Here is a 26,340-nt window from a genome sequence, read left to right as displayed (position 1 = left end):
GAAGGGGGGGGTGACTAGTGGCTGTGCCCTGCCGCGACCACCACTGCAACTGCTGCTGCCATAGTCACAGGCCCCAGCCCTGGCCCCAAGCAGTAGGGGGGGAGCAGCCCCGGCCTGAAGCGGTGCGGGGTGTGGGAGCGGAGCAGCCCCCGCCCCAAGTGGCAAGAGGGAGGCAGGGAGGAGCCCTGGCCCCAACCCGAGGCAGGGGGGAGGGGGCAGGTGGCTGGACGCAGGCCTCTGTCCCCATCCCCCTCATTCTTGACGGGCAGTTTGCTAGTATCAGTATAATCCTATCATATAACAGAGATATATATTACAATTGCTTGTTCAGGCTGCTTATAATGTGAAATGAGGAGAAAAGGAGGCTCAGTTTTACATATAGAAGTTATGGTTCTACATACAAACAATTTTATCGTGAAGAAAATTTTTAGTAGGGGTTAGATTCTGTAAACCCTTACCTCATACAGAAGTTGCACTGCAATTAGTAGGCTAATTGCATGAGTAAAACAAATTTGGCCATTTGTGTTACTTTAAATTATCACAATAACCATATTTTAAAGGAAGAGCTCTCACATTCCCATCAAGTTCTGTTTAATGTGCTCTCCAGAGATGCTTTCTCTTCTTCCTTCAGATTTTAAGGCTTTTATGTTGGCAGAAGCAGTAGAAAGATACTTAGTTACACTCTATAAGATGTGCTGGGTGAAATTAATGTCTTGACTTAGTCATTCACCTGGAAATGTGTGATGACCTAGTTATTCTCTTTTAGGGTTCCAATTCAACTCTCATTGAAGTAAATGGGAACTTTTCTGTTAACTTCAGGAGAAAATCAATCAGGCCTAGACCCTCAAAGGTATTTACAGTCCTGACTCCCAATTTGTCAGGCCCTCAAGCTTTTTTCACTTATATTAGCAGTCATTGGAACTTGGAACTCATAGAATCATAGAAAACGTCACCATTCAAGTAATTCTGGCAACGAAATACCAGATGTTTTACAATCCAAAAAAATATTGCATAACTCCAGTGTTTTATGTAGTTAGATGTGGCCCTGCCCATTCCCACAACAGCAGGGAAGGTTACTTGCGGGATGTGAACAGCTTTCTGCATTGTTCTCTAGAGCCCTCACTTTTTAAGTAAGTAAAAAAAAAAAAAAAAATGAAATACACCAGTCCCCTGGAATCTGTCTATTGTGTCTTGAAAGAAAACCTTCAAGATGTATGGGCGATACTTTTTTTTATAGAAAACATGACAGTAGCTCTGACTGAACTATCCCACTTTAGTAGGTGCCACTAACTAATTTACATGTAAATACATTTTGGCATTTCACTATATTATTGCTCAATGCATGTATGAAAGGAGAGAAAGTAAAATATGAAGATCCACATTAGCCTTGTTCAAGGATAAAGAATAATTTGGGTTCAGAAGATGCATAAATTAACATGAAAAGGTTTTAAGACTACATAGTAAGGAAGGATTAGTAAATCACATTTTATCTTTCTGGAACTGGGGGACTCAGCTTTGATAAGTTTATGAGACACTTTATTGCTTTATCTTGACATTTGAAAATTTTAATGTAAAAACAAATATGCAGCAAAATTGCAACAGCTTCACTTTTAGTCTGTATTTTAAGAGTCCAAAATTTCACCTCAGAATTTCACTGAACTCATCCTCTGTAGTGTTTTATTTAAAAATATTTGAGTGGACCAGTCAAATTACATGTCTCTGGGTCTCAACTGCAAGATCCCTTATTTTGTAACACAACTAACATACTAGCATAATAACCTCCAAGTAAGTGTAAAGTGCAGTTGCACTGGTATACTGATCTTATCTCATGGAACTGATATTGTCCCCAAATATATTACCAAGGAGTATAACAGGAGGGATAAATGCTGAGAAATCTCTTGAGGCATACAGTATGGCAGTAAATGATACTACTGTTTGGTCTATAATGTATATGAAATTAAATAATTCTCTTGCTGTCAAGCAACATTCCATTTAATATTTGGACTGACAACAAACACCTCTTGGTAACTTGATACAACAGGATTTGTTAAATATAAACCCTTGCATCAGAGGGATATTTTTCCCTATTCTTCATAGTGTACTTTGAACACTATATTATCTCAGAATGTCTGAGCATGGAGTCTAAGAAACCCACAACATTTGAATATCTCTAATACAAAATAGAACTGAAGTTTTCAACTAAAATCTTTTTTTACCATCATAATAAGAAATCCCATTGAAAAGGAAGGAAATTGGCTTCTTGACTTCTCTTGAAAGGTTATCTGAACACTGAGAAGCCAGCCAAAATGAGGCTATAAGTACCTATCTGAGCTACTACTTTTTGACTGGAGCTAACATTACATTTCCCACTTTAAAAATTTCCCACTTTAAAATGGACACTTTCATAACAAACCTCCTAAATTCTGCTCTGAGCCGCATCCTCTGAATTCTAGCTAGTACATTTCTTTAAGTGTACATCAGTAGGTCCCTCTTTCCAGAGACTTTATTTCTTTTCTTTTTTTAAGTATTTCATTGGCCTAGTAGAGTGGGGGCCAACCTTTTTTGGTAGGCATGCCACAAATTAATCCCACACCCTCCCCAAGTGCCACTCCTGTCCCCTTCCCTTGTCTTCTCAGCTTTCTGCTTCCTGCCCTATCTGCCTTTTTGCTGCCTGTCTGCTCGCTGGTCTATCGTGTGCTGCACAGAGAAGCTGTCTGTGCTACCTGTGGCATATGTGCTGCAGGTTGACCACCTCTGTCCTACTTAGTACATCTGCACCCTCACTTTCTGAAGCACTTTAAAAGCACTTTGAACACTTTGAATGCTATTTTTGGCCATCTTGTTAGAAGGAGCATTTGAGTAATATTGTATCCATGATGGTTCAGGAGTCATGCGAGTCAAGGATTTTTGTGGGTGATATCCTTTACTGAATCAACAGAATGGTTGGGATACAGATGACAATCATTCTATGACAAGGCATTGTTCATCAAGTCAGACATCCAGCCAATTTAGCGTGGTTTTTTGTTTGTTTGTTTGTTTTGCTAGGGACTGTTGCCTATTATCATTCTGAATCATTTGATTCTGAGCATTATAATATTACAAGATACTTTATGCATTCAAGATAAAGCAGTGTGTTGTCTCTCAAACTATTCAAAGCTGAGCCCCTGACTCCAGAAAACTGGGATTAGTTTTGGTAATCTACCTCCGTATTATGTGGAGGCAAAACAAAAAAAAAATCCATAGGGTTTTGTGAAAATCTCATGTACAAGGTATCCCAGCTAAAGCATTAATAATATCCCAGATAAAGTATTAATATCCCCAAACAAAATTTTACCTTTGATTCCTAAGTTTCTCTGAGCCAGGTTTCTTTTCTTTTTCTTTCCCTTCTAGTTCCCCAGTGATGATCTTTCTCAGTGTTAATATGATTCAAATCACCTGTGTTTCCTTCACCCTCTCTCTCGCCCATACCCACATACGTTTCATTTCTTTGACAATAATTTTAATCTTCTAAAGGGAGGTACTCATGTGCCAGAAGAAGTGGGATTGCACTCTCCACATAGTGCTGCTTTAATTAATATATATTTGTATTTGTTTGTGAGAGGGTCAGTTTCTTTCTGCTCCTCCCACATTCCTATAAAAGTACAGTAATGGCTGTTAGAAGAGTGTTCATCTCTCAGTTTCTTTTTTTTTGTTTTTATAAAAAGAAATTAATCTACATAATAGTGACTTGGGTAAACTTATGTTACATATTATTTACAAAGAGTGTCTTTTATGTGTACTCTTGTCAAAATCAACTAAGATTAAAGGGTAATAATGGGGCAGAAGTGAAAGAAGAGAGCTTAAAAGCCCCACCAACTAAAAAGACTAGATCTTATCTTAATGGGGAGGAAAAGAAAGTACCTTTAGTATTCTCAAACCTGATACCTGATTAGGCTTCCATACATAAAGTGGTATCACAGTTTGAATGTAATAAATTTACAGTTGTCAGGGAATTTAGAAAGACCCTTAAACTACTTCCATTCTTATATTAGTCCAGATTTGCATAGGTTTGGTGTTTAGTAGATGGTTTGAGCAAGTGAGTCAGTCAGAGCTGAAATACTCGCAATACACTTCAGCATAAGCCAGGCTAAGATTTTTCAAAATACAGTGTTTGTTTTTTATTTTTTTACCAATTTTTAAATAGAATAATGTTAATGAAAAGTTTTATCATTACTTCAAAGATTACTTTTTTCATTAATTAGATTTAGTTCTTTTACTGTGTCTAATTTATATGATGTACAATTTATAGGGGAAACTCCTCTATAATTAACAAAAAAAAAGGGGGGGAATATTTCAGTTCATGTTTGTATTCAGAGTTGAGTTAGCTGTGCTGCAAAATGCTATATTTTGCAAAGTCCCAAAGTCATCAGCTATGTGTGCAAAATAGTTTAATTGTGACAGGTAGCTTACTGATAGCCTGAATAATGAATATTTTTAATTTCAGTCATTGCATCAGTGCATGTGAAAAGCCAACATAAATAATGATTACAACAGAATATGCAGAATAGTGACTCTGTTTTCCTCTTTTACAAAGCTGTGGCACTAGTAAGTAATTTTAGATATTTGTTGTAAGCGAGATATTTTGGTGTAAAAGCGCACTCTCTCTCTCTCTCTCTCTCTCTCTCTCTCTCTCTCTGTATGTGTGTATGGCTCAGTGTAGAGCTAATAAAACTTTAGTTCTATTAGTCTATATATTAGATTAACACACACACACACGCACGCACACTAGCCAATTGCCCATCAAGAATGACGGGGGGGCGGCGGAGGGAAGTGGGCTGGGATGGAGTGCCACCACCGAATGCCCCACGCTGCTGCTGTTCTGCCTCTTGCAGGGACTGGAGTGGGGGAGCCAAGGCCAGCAGCGCTCTGTCTGGTAACCTTGGAGCAGCTTTGGAATCATGGCGGTGCTCCCCCACGCTTGGAGCACTCAAGCTGTTTCCATCAGCCAATCAGAATGCGAATAAAGCATGACAGACAGACAAACTTAGGCTTTTATAATATTAGAATATTAGTCCAGCTCAGCCCTGCAGACCCAGCCCTGGGTGAAGCAGGCAGATGGTGGAGTCGGGCCACAGGGCAGGGCCGTTCCTAGCCAGCTAAGGCTTGGGCTGGGGCCATAGGAGCTATGCACTTGGTTTGTTCTCAGCTCCCCATGCCCAGGCCGGGCCAGCCTGTTACTGAGCTGCTGCAGCGAACAGGGCTGTCCCCCTCCTCCTCCTCCCTGCTGTGGGGCCAGGGGGGAGAGATTTGCATAGTGCTGTCTCTAGCTCAGGGCCGGAGGAGTGCAGTACTGTGTCCCAGTGGGGGCTGAGGAGGAAAACCGACTGCAAGATGCCCTAGGTGACATTTTTTCCCCCAGCAATACAGAGTCCCCTGGGGTAGGGTCTGGCCAGGGCTCAGGCAGGGGCTGGACTAGGTACTAGAGCAGGGGTGGGAAAATATGGCCCATGGCCCAGATTCAGCCCATGGAGGGACTTTGTCCTGCCCATGTTGGGTCCCTCGGTCTTGCCTGGCCCAGATGACATTTGGTCAGTGGCAGGTCCTGCCACTTCCTGGGCCTGCAGTGGGGCTGGGGCAGCTTCATAGCTGGATTGCCTTTCTAGGCAGGCCAGGCAGCAGTGGCTCCTTTTGGCTGCTGCTGCCACGGGCCCCAGTCCCATGGTACTGGCGGGGACCTGTATACGCAGCCCCAACCCTGGCTTGCCCCGGAGTCAGCCCAGTGGAGCAGACCAACTGAAACCCACACACACAGCCCTGACCCTGGCCTGCCTCACACCTGCTCCAGACTTGCCTGCCCACACTGAGCAGTGACAGCAGCAGTGGCAGGTTGGGCACAAGCTGCTGCTTGGCATGGGGGGGGAAAGTGATGCCACCACCCTTGCTGTAGCCACCCAGAGCCCACATCTGGTCCGCCCTGCTGCTCCTCTGTGCTGCCACCACTGCCCCACTAGGTGCCCTGGAGCAATGGCAGTGGAGAGGAGTGGCAGGGCAGCCCGGGCATGGGCTCCTGGCAGCTGCAGCCAAAAGGGCCCAGCAGTGGTGAGCTGGGCAGGAGGTGCTTTTTCCCCACACTGAGCAGCAGCTTCTGCCTGGCCACCACTGCTGCTGCAGCTGCTTGGCATGGGGCAGACTGGGGCTCCGTGTGTGGGTTCCAGCCGGTCTGGAGATGGTCCGCTCTGCTGACCCAAGTCCAGAGTGTGTGTGGGGTGGGCCAAGGTCAGGGTTGTGAGTGCAGGTCCCCCCCAGTATGGTGGGGTGGTGCCAGCAGCAGCAAGAGCTGGAAGGAGCTGCTGCTGCCTGGGCTGGCAAGAAAAGTGGGGTTGTATGCTGTTGGTGGTGGCATGTGGGCTCTGGGCTGTTGCGGGAGTGAGGAGAAGGGAAAGGGGTGCCGACTGGCCCCTGGCAGCTCACCAGAACTGCCTGTGTGGCCCATGGGCAAAAATAATTGTCTGCCCCTACACTAGAGGACTTCTGGAGGTCTGTGCCAGCCCCACTTCTGTGATTTCCCCCTTCCCTCCCCCACTTCACCTCAGGCTTGGGACTGGGGTCTGGCTATGTTCCCCTTTCCCCTCGTGCTACTGTCATTTGATCGTGTTCCCCGCTCCTGCCACTCGAGCAATGATGGGGGCACTCCAACGCAGGGTTTCCCACCCCCACCTTCACCACCTTCTCAGTCAGCTGGAGCAGTGATAGTGCTCTAGCTAGGGAGCACAGGGGTGGGGCCAACCCTGCTCTGCTGGAGCAGACAACCCAGCCCAGGGGTGCAAAGCATGCTGGGATGCTGGGGGACTGTCAGTTAACTTAAACCAGGAAGAAGTCTGGAACAGAAGTTCTGTAAACTGATTTGACCTAAATCAGTTAAGTGTGATATACTACATTCAACCAGGTTTCAGGCATTTTGAAATTGGTTTATGTGCACTGAATTTCTGTTCTGTTACAGGTTTAAACCAGTTTTTGATCACTTCTGATCACTTAAACCAGTTTATGTATAACTTCTGTCCCTAGCCCAGAGGAAGACGGTGAAGTGAATTTGGTTCTTAGGTTTGCTAGACCCATTGTTGAAATCTAGAAGTGTATTCTGCCTGTAACGCAGGAACTGTTTTGCTCTCGAGTCATCCTGTTAGCTGCTCTGCATATGTGGATTAATGAGTCAGTGCAGAACCACGCTGACTTCAGTTCAACAAGTCATAGAATTTGGGCCACATTTTCATATTGTTCAAAGATGTTTTGGAAAAAGCACATATTTGGCTTGAAGTAAGTGGAAATAGTATGTATTTAGAGATCCCGTTTTATAGTTCTGCGTTTCTTATCAGAACGTGTTGAAGGACTTTACAGACAATTTGTAAAGTAGGTAATGGGTATGGAGAAGTAAAATCCCTATCCACTGAATGCAGCAGCTATTTTTATATACAGCAATAGTGTAAGTTTAGCAGCAGTAGTAAATATGAACATTGTATGCTGTTGAAAGTGTTGGAAGAATTTAGATATGCAGTCTGGAACTGCTTCAGCTGGAATATGCCCATACAACTAGTTTGCTGAGTTTTAATTTTGAATAAGAAGACTTTTAAGCATAGTTTCATAGAATGTATTATACCATGTTATGGCTCTCATTAAAATCCAAAATGCTATTCCTAAAGTCTGCATCCTATATCAAGAATAGTTCTTACTACTAGGAGAAGTCTTGTTGAATTTTAATGAGGCTATTTGTGATGATACATTTACAAGATCGTTATTATTTAGATTTATATCCTTCCCTATCCAAAAGTTTGAGTGGCCTACAATAAGAGAATAACAATCCATAGATAGGAATCAACAGTAACTTCCATTTACACTAATACAACATCCACTTTGAAACTGGGTTAAATTCTCCTACTGTAAATGGTATTTCCAGTAGCTTTGCCAGTCTGAATTCAGCAGTTGCTGGTAGCTAGCAACCAGTGCTTGACACTGGATTAAATTCTCTGCATTGACAAAGCCTGAATTCATTTTGTTCTATGTTTACTGTATACAGTTAAAACACTATTTCAGTATATAAATCTAGTATTTATTTTTTGGATGCCTAATGCCATGTTTTTTGTTTGAAGAACGTGCTAGTGAAAGCATCCAGCAACTGAAATATGCCTTGGGGGAAAGCCATCCTGCAATGGGAGAAGGGGAAATAGCGTTTTACCTGTCTTCCAGTAATGCAGGCCGAGATGAGACTGGGGATGCAGCTTGGCAGGAACTACAGAACAGCCATGCAGGTAAACGTTAATGCAGTAGCAACTGATTAAAAAAACTGCAGGCCAAATGCATTTTATGAGTTGCACCAAGTCAAAAATAGGCATGTCTAGTTAATGTTTTATCTTTGTTCCACAGTCAATCAACTTAAAGTTCTGTTGCGACAGCAAGAGGAACTTGAAAGTCAATTATCTCCATCAAAAAGGAAGATATTATCCTATGTACGTATTTCTCCTTGTTTCTTGGTGTAATTGTGAATGAATGACCTGTTTGTTGTTGCAATTTACAGGCATGTTGCATCTTACACGGAGGTTACGTTCTAAAAGCCGCACATAAGGCAAAAATTGCATATAGTGAAAACACATATTACCGTGCCAGTGGTGACTGCCTCTGCGTCCAAAACCTCCCGCCACTGCTGTGGAGCCATGCTTAGAGCTGTGCGGCCGGCGGCAGCAGCAGCGCAACGCGGGGTGGTGGTGGGGATGTCTGCATGCCGCCCGGCCACCACCACGCCCGGCGGCCGGCCACACAGCTCCGGGCACAGCTCCATGGCGGCAGCGGGAGGTTTTGGAGGCAGAGGCAGTCACCGCTGGCAGCATGGTGGTGACCGGGCCTCCAGGTAAGTGGCAGTGCCGTGTGCAGACTCAAGCCCCACCCCCACTCCCCACCCATGTATAGATGAATTCGCGCAAGTTAAATGCACGTATGATGCGACATGCCTGTATTTCCTATCCACAAAGTAGGAACTAAATCTCCTTACCATCCCGTTGAGGGAGATTAGCTGTTTGAGTAGGAAGACAGTTGACATTTGTGAGTAATTCTGCTTTTGACTGCAGCAGAAAGGATGCTTTCAATTCCATGTGAAGCAGTGTATGTGGTTTTGACATGAATTTCTTAAGGGGCAGAATATGATAGAATCCCTTTTCCCTATGTAGTTCTACCACAGCCCTAATGCTGTAGTAGTCTCTCTGATGCTGTGACCTTTCCATTTTTCAGGGAGGACAATGGTCAGAGGTCTGTGTAACAGTAGAATCTATAGCTCTTCTACAGCACATGGACAAAAAGGTTTTCATCTGTTTATGAAGACTCTTGTAAAAATATGATAGGAACATTTTTTATCACTAGAAGTTTTAATAGTATTGATAATTCTGGTTATTCACTAATGTGAAATACACTCATACAGGGTAGGTGGACTGCTTTAAACCAGAGGACAGATCCTGACCACAGAACTCCTTGCATGCTGGACACAGTGGCAACGGGACAAGTGGCATCCACTGCCTTTGCTTGACCCCTGCTGCTGACATGCATCACCAACAGGTCTCCATGTCTAAGATGTTAGTGGTAGGCCCCATGCCCACTTGCCCTGGCCCTTGCTGGACACAAAACAGGGCTCTGCAGGCCTCAAGTTTGACATCCCTGCTTTAAATGAATAGATCTTAGTTTTATTCTTAAGTCTAGAAAATTGAGATGAATCTGTAATACTTAAGCTAAAATATTTTCAGTAAAAATAAACTAGTAATTCAAGCATAGCAGGACAGTTAATGTCAGTGAAAAAATATTGTTGTTCCAGATGCAAAATATTACTGTATGATGTTGTCTGGCTTTTAGTGGCTTGAATTTGAGTGGTTTGGAGGTAAACCTATATATTTTTAGAAGTAATCTGTTGTAGATTTTATTACATACTATGAGTCTATTTTATTTTCTTTTTTAAACATCTCAAATATCAGAATGTTTGCTATCAGAATCAAAGAAAGATTATACTTGCTCTATATAATTTTTTTAAAGGTGACTTTTAAAAATTAGCAACTTGATTTAAACAGGTTTGGTTACATTCTCAGTTAATTCATTCTTTAAACTTAAGCCTGAGTGCTCTGTACTTAGAGAAGACACTGTTTTTCACATATAATGACCAGTTTAGTCTCTGTTTATGTGGCAAATTAAATTATGTCAGTTTAGTAATACATCTATAATTTATGCTAGGGACAGACATTACACACAAACAGGTTTAAGGGATCAGAAACTGGTTTAAACCTTTAACAGAACAAACAGTCAGTGCACATAAACTAATTTCAAAATGGCTGAAACTGGTTTAAGATAAACCTGGTTGAATGTAGTATCAGTCTTAACTGATTTAGGTCAAACCGGTTTATGAAACTTCTGTGAATCAATATTATGTCTCCCTATGGTGAAGTTCTTTAATATGGGTAGTATCTAATAAAAATTTCACTACATTTCTACAATCAATACTGTACTCAGGTTTATACAGCAATAATTGACGATTGATATTGGAAGCATGTCTCCTGATGTATTCATACAGCTCTCATTAAAATTCATGAGGTTTGCATGTATATTTCATGTGGAAGATAAGAAAATGAGGCCTGTAGTGGATAGTAGTATAATTGCATTTGCAAATGAATCAGTAGATACAATACGTTCCTGCTTTTGGTATGCTTTTTTAATCAAGTAACTGTTCTGCTTGACACTAGTGTCACCTTTGCATTTTCTGTTTAAATTCACAAAATTATATTAAATATGAACTGGATTATGTTAGTGGAAGCATCTTTCTCTGCGAAGAGAAAGGTCATGAAAAGTAAATACTTACTATTCTTAATTTATTTCCCCTAGGGAACTTCAGAAGCTGCAGATCAGAGTTCGCCTGGCCTGTGTGATCTTGTTCCTATCATTACTGATCAGTCTCAATACATTAACCACTTAGAAGCAGAAGTGAAGTTTTGCAAGGTATTTTGAAACATCCTTCGCTCATTAACTCCCAGATACCAGAAATATCCCACCGTCAATTCAGTAAGGGTATGGACAAACATCCATTTGGAGCTGCTTCTAAAGGGGAATTACTGATCAGAAATGCAGGTTCGTCTGTTACTTATAACAGCTGCACATGCATAACCTGGGAACGATACAAATGTAGCAACACTGCTCCAACTTTAATCTTCAATGAGACAACATTAAAATTGGACCTATATTTGCTAACGGCTGCTGCATGGTTCAGAGCAGAAGCTCCCCATCCATTTCTGAAATGGCTCCAAATGGATGTTTGTACTGTACCCCAAGAGTTTTGTGTGAGCTGCTTTCCAGTCTCAGCTTTATGATTATAAATACTGTACCAATGAGAACTGAAGTAAATGCAGTTCAGGAGGTAACAAATCTTAACATAAGTCAGGACATTATGTTGTTTTTAAAATAGGCCTTATCAGGGGACTTTTATTGATTTAAATATGTCTAAAGAAGAAAGCTTCCACTTTCTTATTTAAATGGAAAAATTGGACTTGAAGGTTCCTTGGGAAGTCATTGAGTTCAACCACCTGCTCGAGGCAGAAGTATCCCTTCCTGAACCATCCCAGTCAAGTGCTCTTAACTCCACTACTTACACACCTTGAATAATGGAGTTTCTGCAACCTCTGATATCTGTTCTAGTGCTTAAGTACTCCCAGAGTTAGAAAGTTCTTCCTAATATTAATTATTGATTAATTAATAATAAAATTGAAACACTTGTGTAACTTTTTCTACTTAAATGATTATCCAACCAACATTATCTTGCAGACCATTACAAAATATGCTTATTATGTCCAATAAGACTAAAAATGAACAATAAGGCCTTTTGGTGTGATATATAGTCACAAAAAGTATTAAACAATAGTATTCTTTAATTTTGTAGGAGGAATTATCTGGAATGAAAGGTCGGATACAAGTTGTGGTGCTTGAAAATGAGAAACTCCATGAGGAATTGAAAACTCTAACGGTGGAGCAGACTTTGAGAGAACAAACGCTTCTGGATGCCTCAGTAAGTCTGATACATTTTTTTTTAATGATATGGGATAACTGTACATGATTTTGGTTCTCCACATTAGTTTCTTCACTCCAGAGGCCCAACCAGATTCTTCTATTATTGGGCTATAAATTGTAACTTTCTGCATTTTTTTTAATTGAACACAATAATAACTTTATTTATTAGCTATTATTTAATCGATAATAAAAAGATATTGTGATTAAATTGAAGCTTTAACATTGTATTTCAGGCAAATACTCAGAAGTCCTGGCCTATAGGAGGTGATGATTCTAGGGTACATCAGCCTGCTAAATCACGATCATCACATGACAAAGACCATGTCTTAATCTCAACAGCAACTGCAGAAATAGAAAAATGGCAGCTAGAATTGGTTGGTATTTTTTGTATAGCGGAATTGGCTTCTAGTGTTCCTCTCTTTTGTTGACATTTATGATGATTAACCTCCTGAGAGTCTTGGAGGAGACTTGGTTGACTGAACCCCTAACCTCTGAGGTCAATATTTATCCCTTGAGGCTCTTCATCCCATAATATATATATTTTTTCCAGTTAAAGGTGATATACAAGACAACTTAACACTTGGCATGCAAGAGATGAGGCTCGACAAATGAGAGAGAGGAAATGTGAAAGGAATGGAGTTACAGTGCATAGCACTGGAGAGTCTGAGCAGCAGGTTTCTATGCCTTACGCAGCCCTCTAGTGCTATCTTGCATGCTAAGCATTAGTCCAGTCCCTGAAGCAGCACAGACTCAGAAAGGTGCAAAGCTAGTGTAATCCTATCCCCTTCCCCCAAGGTGCAAGTTCTGTGTTGTGCCTCTGGATTATCTCTTCTGCATGGGGAAGTACCTACTCTGTCACTTTAATTTGACAATATATTCTTCATTCCCTGTACTAAACTGTGGTATGGTATTGTTCTGTTATCTAATTAGCACATTCTGTCTCTGTTGTGATCAGTCAAGTAACCTCTCTCTGTATTTATGCGTTCAGTAGATCTAAATGGCATTTAGATTCTGCAAAATTATTTCTTGTTACTCATTTATGCCAGCAACATAGGATACCATGTGAAAGATGACTATCTTTGTTCGCTTTGATTATACAGTCCAGCTCCTGTGCTATTTTTCTACCAGAGACACTTTTTTGTAGAAATGAGTGTCTGTACACAGTGAGTTGCAACAACATTAAAATAGGTGGATTTTTTTAATCAAATACTTTGTTTTGAATACCTTCTTATCTTCAGAGGAAATAAGTAAATATTTCTAATATCTGGATTTATTTATAAAGAGCGAAAAGAATACAGATGTGAAGAAAAGAAAAGCCACACCAACTTTTTTCTATATCTTTTTCTAAAGGAGAAGCTAAACCTTCTCTATCAAGAAAGGACTGATGCATTTGAAGCTCAAGTACAATCACTGAGGTAAATTGAAAGGATTATTTTTTTAATTACTTGTCAATAATTATAAAAGTGGTGCTGTTGGTCTGAATGCTTCTTGAAAAGAAGCTTTAAAAATAGTAATCGGGTAAATGTGTAGTAGTTATTTATTTTTCAGGTACAAACAGATGTTTCTGAGGTATAGTTTAAAAGGTAATTTTAAAACAACCTAATTACAAGACTCTTATGGAAAAGTTTTCTTTACATATAATAAAACATGGATTTTTTTTGTATTCCTTTAGAAATTGCTCTTTAAAAAAACCTATAGAATTTAATTTTGATTGCTGTAGGATGATTCCATAAAGGCACAAAACTTTCCATTTTGATAATCTAGGCTGGTTTACTTTAAGAAAAAAAAAAAAAGAACAGGATAAAGTTGTTCTATTAATTCAATGGGGATCTCATACCACAAGCTTTATATCTTAAATAGATAATGTTAAGTAGCTAAGAGTAGATATTTTAATTTTGTTGTTTTTTAAATAAATAACAAATACATGAAGTTCAAAAATATTTTATAAGAAGAAATATTTTAATTTGTGTGGGGTTGAGGTATTGGTGGGGTGGCCAATTGAAATATGTACCCTACAACCATAGAAACCTTCAGAGAACAGCTAACTCTGCTAGTGCAGTGAATCAGAACTTAAAATTGCAGCTAAGACTGCTGCTTGTTCCCTGGCTTGAGGTGCAAAAGTGCAGAAATCATAAAGTCAAAAATAAAATTATTTAAAAGCTTCTGCCAGTGCTTGAATGCAGGTACCTGCTTAACAGAGGTTTGTTTTTTTTTCCTTGGTCACTTGATCTTTCAAGATCTAAGTAGCCTGGCTGTGATCCAGAAAAGCACTTAAGCATTTGCTTAAAGTTATGCATGCGAGTAGTTTTTTTGACTTTGATAGGACTATTCTTATGCTTAACTTAAGATCTGCTGTATCATGGCCAATGTGCTGAACATTGCAGAATTTGTAGCAGGGAACATGTGAAACATGATGCCATATTGCTGCTGATTCATATCCACAGGTAGGGGGCAGGCAAGGAGGTAATGACATCACTCTTAAGGGGAATGCAGAATACAGATTCACTGGATTTTCCCCATCTTGAGAGATCTTAGATATCCTTGCCATTGATAGGCTGCATTCCCTGTCTCCTTCACATACTAGCAAACAGCTTATTCTTTGGTAAAGCGATATTTTGGAAAACCATGATTTTCAACTGAGTCTGCTGATAACTTCCCTGTCTTTGACAAGAAAAAAGACGGGGAGTGATATAGTTGGGGTTTGTGCATCGTTCAGTTTTGAGGTGACAGTACCACTTTTGTTATTAAAAAGTGAATCTGCCATGCAGTGTCAAGTGGTTTAAAATGATATAAATTAGTAAGAGATCCCTTTGTTGTACTATTTGTTTATTTTTCCTCAATTAAATATAGAATGCGGTATGTAACATTATTTTAATGAATATGGTAACACTTGTTTCTTTACAATAATTTTTTTTTTCCTTTCTAGAAAAGATCTATCTGAATCGCAAAAAAATTGTGAAGATCTGAAAGGAAGATTAAAGCACCAAGATTCACTTATTGCATCAAGTAATTTAACCCGGGTTGGTGGTCTTTGTCTGAAATGTGCACAACACGAAGCTGTTCTTTCCCAGACTCATTCCAATGTCCACATGCAGACCATTGAAAGGTTAACAAAGTAGGTTTATTTTAATTTAAAGTGCAGTTATTTTTAGGAGGAAATATCAATTATTAATAATGGTTGTTTTAGCTTAAACTCTAACCTAAGACTATAATAGTTCGACAAGAAAATTATTATTTTGAGTTCAAGTTATAGTGCTGTAGGAGAATTTTGTTGGGATTTCTGATTTAAAAATGGAAAAATACAGAGTCAAATCTTCACCCATGGGAGTTTTGTCACTTATTTCAATTCCAACAGCATTTCAGTAGTTTTTTGTAAGCATGGTAACCATCACCTTCAGTATAGCTTCTTCCTTTCATTGTCTCTAGCATTCATCTTTGATCCCTTTTGTTCGATTCTTTGGGTTCTAATGAGGACTTGAATTTTGGAAACACAGTTGTCTTATTTTTTTTTCTTATTTCTATAAATGTTTAAATTCTTCTTTTCACTGATTTGGACCTTTAACATGTCACTGGTCTCGGATAGAGGACTTTGCTTGCTTCACCTCAACCTAGAGTAATCTAAGTGAGAAGTTTTGTCCAATTTAAAAAAAGTGGCTGGTTTTATTTATTTAGATTTAAATAATAATAAAAAACTTACCAAGGTGCAAAGAGCTTTGATATATAATTATTAATACAGAAAATCCCAGCACATTAAAACATTGATTTGTTCAAACAGGATCTCTGCTAGCCAGCCATTACAAAATTATCTGTTCTCAGAAATTTGAAGTTACTCAAGAGTTGTGAGGTATTAGTCCCAGTAGAGGTGAGTTAGTGGTTGAGATGCAAGTGAGATGGTTGAAGGTAAATGTAGTTTATCAGATGAATATTTTATGTCAGCATCAGGTATGTCATAGGTACTGAAAGGGAAACCAAGTGTTTCCTGTATCTAGGGCCAGAATGCTTGCCAAGCAATATACTCTTCACTGAAAAATTGCACATTAGAATCCAAGTTCTCGTTTGAATTTTTATTCTGGCTTTATTTAAAAGGAAATCTGTGAATATGCGCACAACTTAAATCAATATGTTATTGATTTTCCAAGTATGGGCAGCTTGAAACAAGATGTTTGAGCTCACCCATTCTTCTTAGTGTTATTAATACGTAGAAGTGACATTTTGAAGTCTTGGAGCCAAATCCTCATCTGGTGTAACTCAGAAAAGTCCCACTTGAATCCAGTGCAGTCAATGATATTTAAGTATTTCACTGCATAGAAGAAACACAGAGTGAGAATTTCAATGGAACCAAATGGAGTGATATGCCCGAAACTCATTAAAGCTATGAAATGTGATTATGTAACTTCCATACCCAGTAATGGTGGGGATTTTTTTTTTACTATGTAGTTTATACAGTACATATAGCAAATGTGAGATTATTGCACAATCCAAGAGGCTTCTCATGCTGTCCCATGTGCTAAAAGAGCCAAAGCCTATAGCTGCATTCAAAACAAATTCTTTGATGTAATTATACATTATCAATGTGAAAATTTGGTCCATTAAAAAAATAAAGAAAAGAATATGGGAGCCACTTATACATTATCAATGTGAAAATTTGGTCCATAAAAAAAATAAAGAAAAGAATAGGGGAGCCATTGCATTGACTCAGTACCCATAGTATTCAGCTTCCTTTTTAATAAAAAAAACTACATTTCTAAATTTTGGTTGAGGAGATTATAGTGGTGCAGAATTCAGAAATCTTGTAGTTGAACTCAGATCTAGTTCATGGCAGAATACAAAGGGTCATAGATAGTGTTTAACTATCTGAAATACTATGAGTCAGTGTAGTTTTACTTTAAATATAATGTAGAAAATATTCTTAATCATTTGTGTCAAATTTTGATTGGGCCTTTTTTCTGAAGATTACCATTGACCTTGTACTTTTGTTTGATTACTAATCAACCTGGGTACTTTGCTGATATGAACCTTGCCATTATTCCTGGCAGCTTCTTTAATTCCGTACTTTTAAAGACAGGTCAGCTAACACATTAGACTTTGATATGTGCTGAGCTGGCACTACTGTATCTATAAAACTAAATACAAATGAATGCTGATTTTCATCTAACTCTACTTGTAACCCTGATGTTTTCAGTCCATTAATGTTTTATATTTCTTTTTCCATGGTTTCTTTTGCCAATGCAGAGAAAGAGATGACTTAATGGGTGCACTTGTTTCAGTGAGAAAGCACCTGAGAGAGATGCAGCAAAGGGAATCTAGTGCCTATGAACAAGTGAAACAAGCTGTGCAAATGGGAGAAGAAGCCAACTTAGAAAAGACTAAGGTATCTTCTTCAAGAAGATGGTTAGGGATTTCAGTATTCCTAACTACCACAAATGTTGATTACACTTGTTTCCACCAATAAGGAAATAATTCTACTGGACTGTAAAACACTAGTCCATGTCTAAATTGTGTAACTGACTTGAAATGAAAGATCATTTAACGTGTTCTGTTTTGTGATATCCATTATAAGTCTGTTAAGAGAAGGAGGAGTGGAAGGCTTGTCTTAAAAGATATATCTGTGTGGCACAAGCAACTTCATGCTGAAACATACCATGTATTAGCTTGTCACTGCATGTGTTAGCTTGTATCCAGATTAATATGATGTTCTGGAGGTGCTTATCGACTTTGCCTGTCACCTGAATGTATAGGTGCACATTCCATATTGCTGCTCGTTTGTGCAGACTAAATGTGGTACGTCTTAGAGTGCCAGTGTTTCAGAATAGCTGTGCCTTTTGCCATACAGATGTATCCTTAGTGTTCTGAAGCTGGGACTTGAACTTTTGAGTTCTAATCCATGTTCTCAGACTGATAGGCCATGAGACAAATCACTTAACTCAGTTTCATAGCCCAAATGAAAATTATCAGGTTGGATTTTCAAAAGCATCTAAGTGCTGTAGGACTGTAGTTACATATTTAGTTGATAACCTAGTATGCATACATCACTGTGCTGCTTTTGAAAATATTGCCTGTTACTGCCTACAAGTAGTATTTAACTGTTTCATAGGAGTGTTGTAAGGATTAAATAGTTAATATATGTATAGCTTTAAAGATGTAAAATGCTATATGCCTGTGAACTCTTGGGCAGTAATGATAATGGCAAATTTTAATTTCTAGTCTAATGCTTATATTAAAACTAATTAAGTACTTGCTTCACTTTATTGTAAATGAAATCATTATATTGATATACAGTGCCATCTACTGTGTAATTAGTGAATTACTACTAAATTTGAGAATATAAATTATACGGTTCCACTGGTTAATGGAGTATTGGTTGTTGATGTGACTTATGCTACACTATAAACGCTATTTTATCTTTCCCTAAAATTACAAGTCCAAAGGAAAAAGTGGAGAAATTATGATGGGAAGGAAAAAGTCTCAACAGTTGCTTTGCTATAGAGGAGTAGCATTTTAACATTAGCACTTAGCTTAATTGCCATTAACTGTTAATTGACCAGGATTTAAAGGCTCAATGGTATGTGTGTATTTAAAGTTTCATCTAAATCAGTTAATTAGGCACTTTTGTTTTATCACTGTGTATCTACCCAACTTTTTAGGTGCATAAATAGCTTTGAAAATCTAGCTGTAAAATATTTAGCAGTTGTCATCTGAAGAATTTACCGGTGAATGACTAAGATACCTAGGAGCAGATTCTATTTTGCCTTTTAGGTACTTGTAGGGACTTGGACACCTAGGTGTGATTCTATTCCACCCATCTTGAGTCCTTGGAAAAAATGTTAATGCACAAGTTTTTGAAACCTGCCATAAACTAAGCTTTAAGGCAGAGTTCCCAAAACCAGCAATCAGGAAGAAGACCCATCCACCTTTTGCATTAACTGGTTTTTTCCAGGACTCAAGCAGAGTGGAATAGGATCACATTTGGTGCCTAGGTTCACTTAGGCAGCAATAGGTGGAAGAGGATCTGGCCCCTAATTTTTTGACTTTGTTATTAAAATTTTAAACAGATTATTGGTTTCCCTATTTGTATAACAGCAGTGTTCACTGTTTTGTGAGCACAATTCTAGAAATACATACCTCAAAAATCCCTCCTGCTGAGGAGAGTATTAAATGATTGTTGTCCTCAGACCTCCTATTGTATGATAACTGTTAATTTTCCCTTTGTTTCACTTTGTCTGACTTGGAAAAAAAAAAAAGCCCACCAACCATAAATTTCATCTTAATCTAGCCCTATGCTTCATATTCAGTTTAACATAAAAAACATGTTCTCGTTTGATAAAGCTCTGTAAGACTAATCAATACTGACCTAAATACTAATAAGATATAACAGTGCTATAAATTCCTGACAATCCAGTAAAAGGAATGTAAGTAAATGAATGGCAGGTTGTCTGCTGGAAGCCCTCACTGGTAATAATGAGGTACACAGGTACATCTGGAACGATCAGTGGCTGGGGGTCCATATTCCCCATGCCCTTTATTACATCTCCATATTACAAGCTTCCTCTCCCTTCAGGTGAAAAAACACAAACAAAACTCCCCTTTTTTTTCCTCTTTCACTTACACCGGGAAAGCATTTTACTACTTCATCCTGTATATTCTTGAGTAAATGCAGAAAAGAAAGAGCCAAGTGCATCATTCATAGGGGCAAATGTATCTCATTGAATATAGAGAGAAAATTTGTGTAGACAAGGCAAGTAGGATTTGGCTTTTAAAGGACAAATATATTATGATAACTATCAGTTCCATTTAGTTTATGAAAAACAGGGTACATGGTGCTCATTCTTTGGAAATATGTATCCTTGCTGTTTTTTGCTTCTGTTGCTTGCAACCTCTTGGCCTGTAATGCTTAGTCTTTATAGGGGAATTGGTAATGAAAAGCTTCCCAGGTTGAAGCAAACCTGGGAGATGGATTTTAAACATTGACTTGCTAAAGGAGCAATAGTTTGAACTACTGATCCTCCTTGCAAAAACAGCAGCAGTTTAATCAAATAAAAATTCCTTCTTGAAATGTAGCGTAGTGCTGTTACAATCATGTCTCTGTCAAAAGGTGAGGACATGAGGGCAGATGTTCATTGTTGTTTGCATTTTAGCGTTGCCCAAGGGTTAGATTTCTATAGAAAAGAACTGATGTTAACAGTCTGATTTGATCTTAGATTACTTTTCTCTAGAGATGAGAGCTACTCCCCAGATGTCTAGCATCCCACAGGGTGGACTTGTGGAGACTTCCCCTCTTGAGAGAGAATTAAATGGTGTAGCTTTCATCTGTCTTGCACAACCCAGCACAAAGGAAACACATGGGAGGCACTGTATTTTTTTTTTCCTTTAGTCAAACAGAGTATCATTTGGAAAACTACATTACTAGGAAATATAAATAAAGTAGTCCAACATGAGCTTCATTTTGAATTTCTTGAAGTAGACTATACTGAGGCTTAAATATACAGAATGTCAGTGAAACTAGAACTAGGATATGGACAAGCATGCGCTTGGATCAGCTTCACAAAGGGAGAGAGGGCTGTTGCTCCAAACCAGACAGCAGTTGTTACGCTGCAGCTATACTGTCTGCATAAGCCTGTAGGGATAGGTGAGCTAAATCATCCGTTTTGACCTGTGGATTCCTATTCACTGGTCAGAGGGACTTGATTATAAAATGGAGATTTTTTTTCCAATTGACTTTAACTCGGTACCTGACCTGACGCAGTACGCATGTTTGTTTAACAACATCCGTTTGTCCACTGTCTCTGGACAATGCAGCTTGGACAAGAGAAATACAGGTTTTTTGCTGTCCTCTAGGAGTGGTGGGACCTGAACTCTAATGTTCTAGGTGAACTCAGTTGAGCAGTATTTCCAGCAAGAATCTGGAAATAGATAAATTCACTCTTTGGCATCATTTGAAAAATCTGAATGTCAGAAGAAAAGAATAATTGCCTCTACTTTGTCAAATTCCTTCTCTGGCAATATAACCTTTTGTACCCTATATTATATCCTTCAGGCAAAGAACAGTGCTGACAGTACATTTTTCTGATGTGTGGTATTGAAGGCAACCATGCTTTCAGTGTTCATAAGAATTGGGTAATGGAGGGCATTTTTCTTTGCACTTCTTGAGTGAGAGATACCTAGGATTTTTAAGTGCAGGTCACATTCCCTTGTCAAAAACAAGTTGCTAATCTATACAGAAAAAATAACTGATAGATTCCAGGAACTGTGAACACAATAGGAACCACATTTGAGAACCAAGTTGTCTGTAGATGTGTAATCTTTAGCTGTCAAACATATTTTTGTGCATGTATGCATGGTCTCGTGTCTGTCAACCCTATTTTAGTTTCTTAGGGCACCTATACACATACAGTAAACAAGTCTGCTGGAGCATGGCAATTAGCATGCTCCAGAAGACTCCAGCATTGCATATCAGCATCCCCACACTGAAAAATGGTGGCGGGGTGCTTTAACTAAGCTTGTTCGACAAGCTTCAGTTAAAGTGCCCTCACTGCCATTTTTCATTGCAGGGACATTGATACACGTGATGCTCCAGGTGCTTTAATTAAAGTGGCTCTCGGAGCTGCTCTAATAATTAAAGCTCCCCTCACCCTCTCCTGGAGCATGTGTATAAACGCTCTTATATTCTGCTGTATATGTAGAGGCATCTGTGTACATGCATAAAACCCTTTTTATAAGTAAAATGATTTCTCTAAAAGCATTAGAATAATTTATAATGAATTCCTCATTTTGGAAGGATGATTGTTTTTTACCTTAGACCATACATTTTTTTTTTTCTTTTCAATTTGAGTTTCATAAAATATTTTTTCCTAGGCTCTACTCCAGTGTGATCAACTGAAAAGTGAGATGGAAAGACAGAAAGATCGCCTTGGAAGGGAGCTAGCCTCTCAACTAGATAAGCGAGATGGTGAAAAAGAAGCACTGCGGGAAGAAATGAAGAAAGAAAGGGAAGACTTGGCATCAACAGTAATCCTATTTATTATTATGTTATTGCAGGGGTAGGGTGCTGGTGGTGGTAGATTAAGAACATCCAATACTTCTCTGAAACAATAAGTAATGGCTTTTTATGCAAGAAAAGAATATTCAGGCAATACTTCAGTAAACAAGTGTTAAATTTACACATCAAAATGTTAGAAAATAATTAGCTTATGTAATCATTTGAACCATTAGTAGGGATGGATGACAGGTTGGATACATACTAAGTGATTGGTAGCTTGATACACTTGATAAGGTACAATATAACTTCAGTTTGTGTAATATTTTCATATTTCATTTATTAAAATAGCCTCAAAAGTTAAAAGTAATACTAGAAAGAAGACAACAGGTCATCATCATGCATTCAAGGAACATTAGTAAGGTTGCAAAGTCAAGCACTTAAAGATTAGGAAAGCCAGAACTATGGCTGCCAGTGTCAGCTTTATATTAAAGTATTTAATTATAAGATTGCATACCTTTCCATCCCTATTATGACCTTAATAAGTCTTTTTTTTCCCTTGCACAGCTGTAAAAATGGGACTTAAAGCAACCTCAGTTTCTCACCTTTTATTCGCATTTATAAGCTCTTGGAGGCAAAAGAAAGGGAAAAAAAAAAAAAGCAAAGCTGTGCTCACAGTGACAGCACACACTGCTCAAAACCAGAGCCTGGCCAGCTGGAGCCACGGAGACAACTAGCGGTGGTACAAGGTCTGCTGTTGCTAGTTGTCCCTGGAGAAACCAAACATCCACACTTGTGTGGATGCAGTCTTAGTGTTTATTCTGCCATGATCTTAGGTGGCACCTTTAGGTTCTGCTGGAATATGAATAATAAATCATAATAAGTTATTTCCACATGAGAGAAGGTGAAAAGAAAAAAATTCTCTCACTAACAGCAGTGAAATTGTGAAACCTGACGGAGGAGTTTGGTGCGGTAGGGAAGGAACAGTAAGATGAGTAGTGAGAGAATCTCAGTGAAGTAGGCCACAAGTAATCACTGGAGTATTAAAAACCAAAGTTGAGGGCAATTTGGGTTCCAGTTTTGACATTACTAGAGAATCACTGGGGTAGTATAAGGATGGGAGTGCTATAGGTGCATTTTCTGGTACATGGTGGGAAATATGAGCGTGGAAAATATGGTAATGGAACAGGCATTAAGTGTACAATGCTGTAGTCAATAAACTGCAAACCTGTCCTACATAACCATCAAAAATCAGTTGCCAAGCCATAACTGAAGGTGTACTTATATTGCACTGGAAACACAGAGGTATCAAAAGTGACTGATTGTAAAGGACAAGTTTATCTACAGGAAGTAGTACTTACTACAGATGTCACTGCATGCCTGCAGATCTATTTTGGCAGTATGAATTCATGCAACATAAATATCTCTAACTCAAAAAATAAAAATATATTCTTCACTACTATCACAGTTTAGTTCCTCAAACCAGTACATTGCTATATATTGTTATCACCCCTGAAATTACGTCTTAATGTTTGTTTCTCTGAGGGCTTCAGTCTCATAATGTGATCTTTAGACCCATTAAAACATTGTCTAATGATAATATTGTGATACGCTTGTGATTGTACAGTATTTGGTAAAACTGTGAAATTATTACTATGCTGATCCTGTAGTTGGTAATTAGATTTATCTTTGTAGGAAAATAAGATTTTACACATGTATTAGTGGTAAGTGTGAAATGCAGTACTTATTTTGATAACAAACAAAAAAGCCAGGAAAGGGGTTTTTTTTGCGCTATATTATATTTATCTCCCTATGAATTCTTTATTAGTTCATTTAACAAGCGATTTGTTTTAGAGGAACAAATTGGCATGGGTCCATAAAACAGGTGTATACATAATGGCTCTACAGTAGTGTAATTGTACGTAAGCCCTTAAATTCAGTTTCGACTTCCTGTAAAGTTAACCTAGAACTGTCAGGCACCATTATTTCCAGTTATGTTAGCCAGCTTAAGGACTAAACAGCTCAAGGGCAAACATCTTTGTTTTATTGTTATGTATATTTTTCATCGTTCAGCAAAATTTCAGCTCAATTTGCTTGAAATATGAAGTCATAAAATAACTATACTTTTAGAACATCCTGCATTTACTTGGTTATTGCTACATTGCATCTTGGTTTGTTTTACGATGGTGGGATGTTTCAGAATTAATTTAAGATCTTTATTTGCAGTGACATTTGAGTTCCTAACATTATGTGTATTAACAAGTACTAGAATGGTGTAGTTAACTGAATATATTCCGAATGGATATTGCAGTTTGAATCACTCCAAAATAATATCGTTACAACTCACTATGGATCAAATTATGTAATCCTTATTCAGGGTGTGATCCTGGTCACTTCCTGCTTTGCCAAAATTCCCATTGACTTAAAATGAAGTTTTGGGTATTGGTTCTAGGCTGAATCTCTTCACTATGCATTCAATCTTTTTTTTTTTTTTTTTTTTTTTTAGGTGATGGTTCTGTCTCAGAATGTGGCCACACATGAAGCACAGTTAGAGAGAATTACAAGAGAAAAGAACTTAATAGCTAACCAACTAGAGGAAACCCAAAATCAATTTACTTCTCGGGAGATGGAGATTAATAAGGTAGAGACATTTTGCAAGTTAGAGTGGTTTGAAACATCACATGGTAATCTCTTATGGTTTTCACTGTTTATTCTTTTTAAAGAATATTTGGAAAGATGGTAAATGTATGTCTCAGATTTTTAAACAAAATTTACAAGTTTAGAAGTAGAGAGATTAATTTCTTTTAGCAGGCAGATCACCCCAGGGGGGGGGGGGGTGTTTCTTAGCCTGTTCTTAATCACTGTTTGAAATTCTGCAATCAGCATTTAATTAATGATACTCTTGATGATACGGGAGATAGTTATAGGACAATAATGTGAATCCTATTCTGTTTGACTCTGTAGTGCTCTGCACAGCATTATGCATTTAGTCTAGTTTCTAACCTGGCCTGTAGAAACCTTTCTTGCTCCCACTCATTCCTGTGTTTTACTTTGTGTATTTTATCCTGCTCTTTTTATATCCTACCTGATCTCATACCAGAGACAAATGTTTGATGCAGTGGTTCTGAGCTCAAATGCAATCATTTTTTTTCATATTACTAGGGGAAAAAATAAATTTAATTTGTTCCCACAAATTCCACCAAGCCATTTTTTGTCTAGTCTTGTCTTCAATACAGTTTATTTTTTCCTGATCCTGTTAACATGTTGGCACGTCTGACATGTCCCAGTAGTATTTCACTCCCATTGCAGGACTCTAACCCAAGGCTAAAGAGGGCCTTGCAGCAGCCAGTTATAGATTTTTCTTGTAGCAATGTACTGTGATCACTAGGAGGGGGCAATTTGGCACAGGCTTTTGGGCGGCCTTTCCTCACCTCATACTCCTGTCACTGTTCCTTCTTATAGTACTGGTTACAATTCTTTTGATGAACAACTTTTGCTTGAAAAATATAGTTTTGGACAGGCATAATTATTTACACATTTGGGCCCAAATTATCTAAACCAAAAGTAACAATTTAGAAATGTTAAAATATTTAATGTTTGTATTTCCAAAACAAAAATATTCAGGCTAGATTTACAAAGGGCCTAGACTTCCCTTACAAAACCAAGAATGAGAAGCAGTAGAAGGAAGAAAACGGTTTTGAACCTGAGTTTTCCATATTCTAGATGAGCATATTAACCACTGAGCTATAGCATAAGAACGCTATCACATTATCTCCTCCTTGTTTTTTGGGAGTAGTATCTAAGTTCTATATTAAGTCTAGCTCTTGGTTTCCAAATAATTTGATTTTTAATTTTTAAAAAAGTGTATAAAATAACAGACGGGGCAAAATGTTTGAAATTGACTGTAACATTTTATTTGGGTTTATTCAATCTGGGGTTGATCCAAACTTATTCTTTTTCCCTTTATTTTTTGGAGCTGTTGGCAAACTGAAAAATAAGTTATTCATGCAGCTCTAACAGCTGGTTCCTTTGTTCTGTTTTATCTGTGCTACACATGGAGATGGGTTGGGTGACAGTAATTTTCCCCTTCATGAAGGGAAAAGAGAGAGAACCCCATCTTATATTCTGTCTATGAGAGAAAAGGGGAGGAAGTAAACAGTTACAAGTCTCAGTTTTGCGTATTAGGTATTTAAAACTATCATGAGATCTCTGTTTTAGGTATCAAGCTTGTGAATTTTTGCTGTTTGTTGAAAACACCATTATTTCTCACTATTTTAAATGGTACTCAATTGTAAAGTGATGTCAGA

General features: G+C 38.4%; 1 protein-coding gene across 1 annotated transcript in view; it reads left to right on the top strand.

The window, feature by feature from the left end:
• Window positions 1-790: 790 nt before the first annotated feature.
• Window positions 791-26,340, top strand: part of SDCCAG8 (serologically defined colon cancer antigen 8) — a 141,185-nt gene continuing 115,635 nt past the window's right edge. The window contains exons 1-12 of the mRNA XM_006022873.3: window positions 791-850; window positions 4,484-4,584; window positions 8,124-8,282; window positions 8,398-8,480; window positions 10,885-10,998; window positions 11,933-12,058; window positions 12,294-12,434; window positions 13,411-13,475; window positions 14,987-15,175; window positions 17,293-17,431; window positions 21,913-22,065; window positions 24,540-24,674. Of these exons, the coding sequence (XP_006022935.1) occupies window positions 8,183-8,282; window positions 8,398-8,480; window positions 10,885-10,998; window positions 11,933-12,058; window positions 12,294-12,434; window positions 13,411-13,475; window positions 14,987-15,175; window positions 17,293-17,431; window positions 21,913-22,065; window positions 24,540-24,674 (1,245 nt within the window). The 5' untranslated portion in view covers window positions 791-850; window positions 4,484-4,584; window positions 8,124-8,182. The remainder of the gene's footprint in view (window positions 851-4,483; window positions 4,585-8,123; window positions 8,283-8,397; window positions 8,481-10,884; window positions 10,999-11,932; window positions 12,059-12,293; window positions 12,435-13,410; window positions 13,476-14,986; window positions 15,176-17,292; window positions 17,432-21,912; window positions 22,066-24,539; window positions 24,675-26,340) is intronic.

Source organism: Alligator sinensis, unplaced genomic scaffold (assembly GCF_000455745.1).
Source record: "Alligator sinensis unplaced genomic scaffold, ASM45574v1 scaffold534_1, whole genome shotgun sequence".
NCBI classification, from domain to species: domain Eukaryota; kingdom Metazoa; phylum Chordata; order Crocodylia; family Alligatoridae; genus Alligator; species Alligator sinensis.
This window is presented reverse-complemented; position numbering and strand designations above follow the sequence as displayed.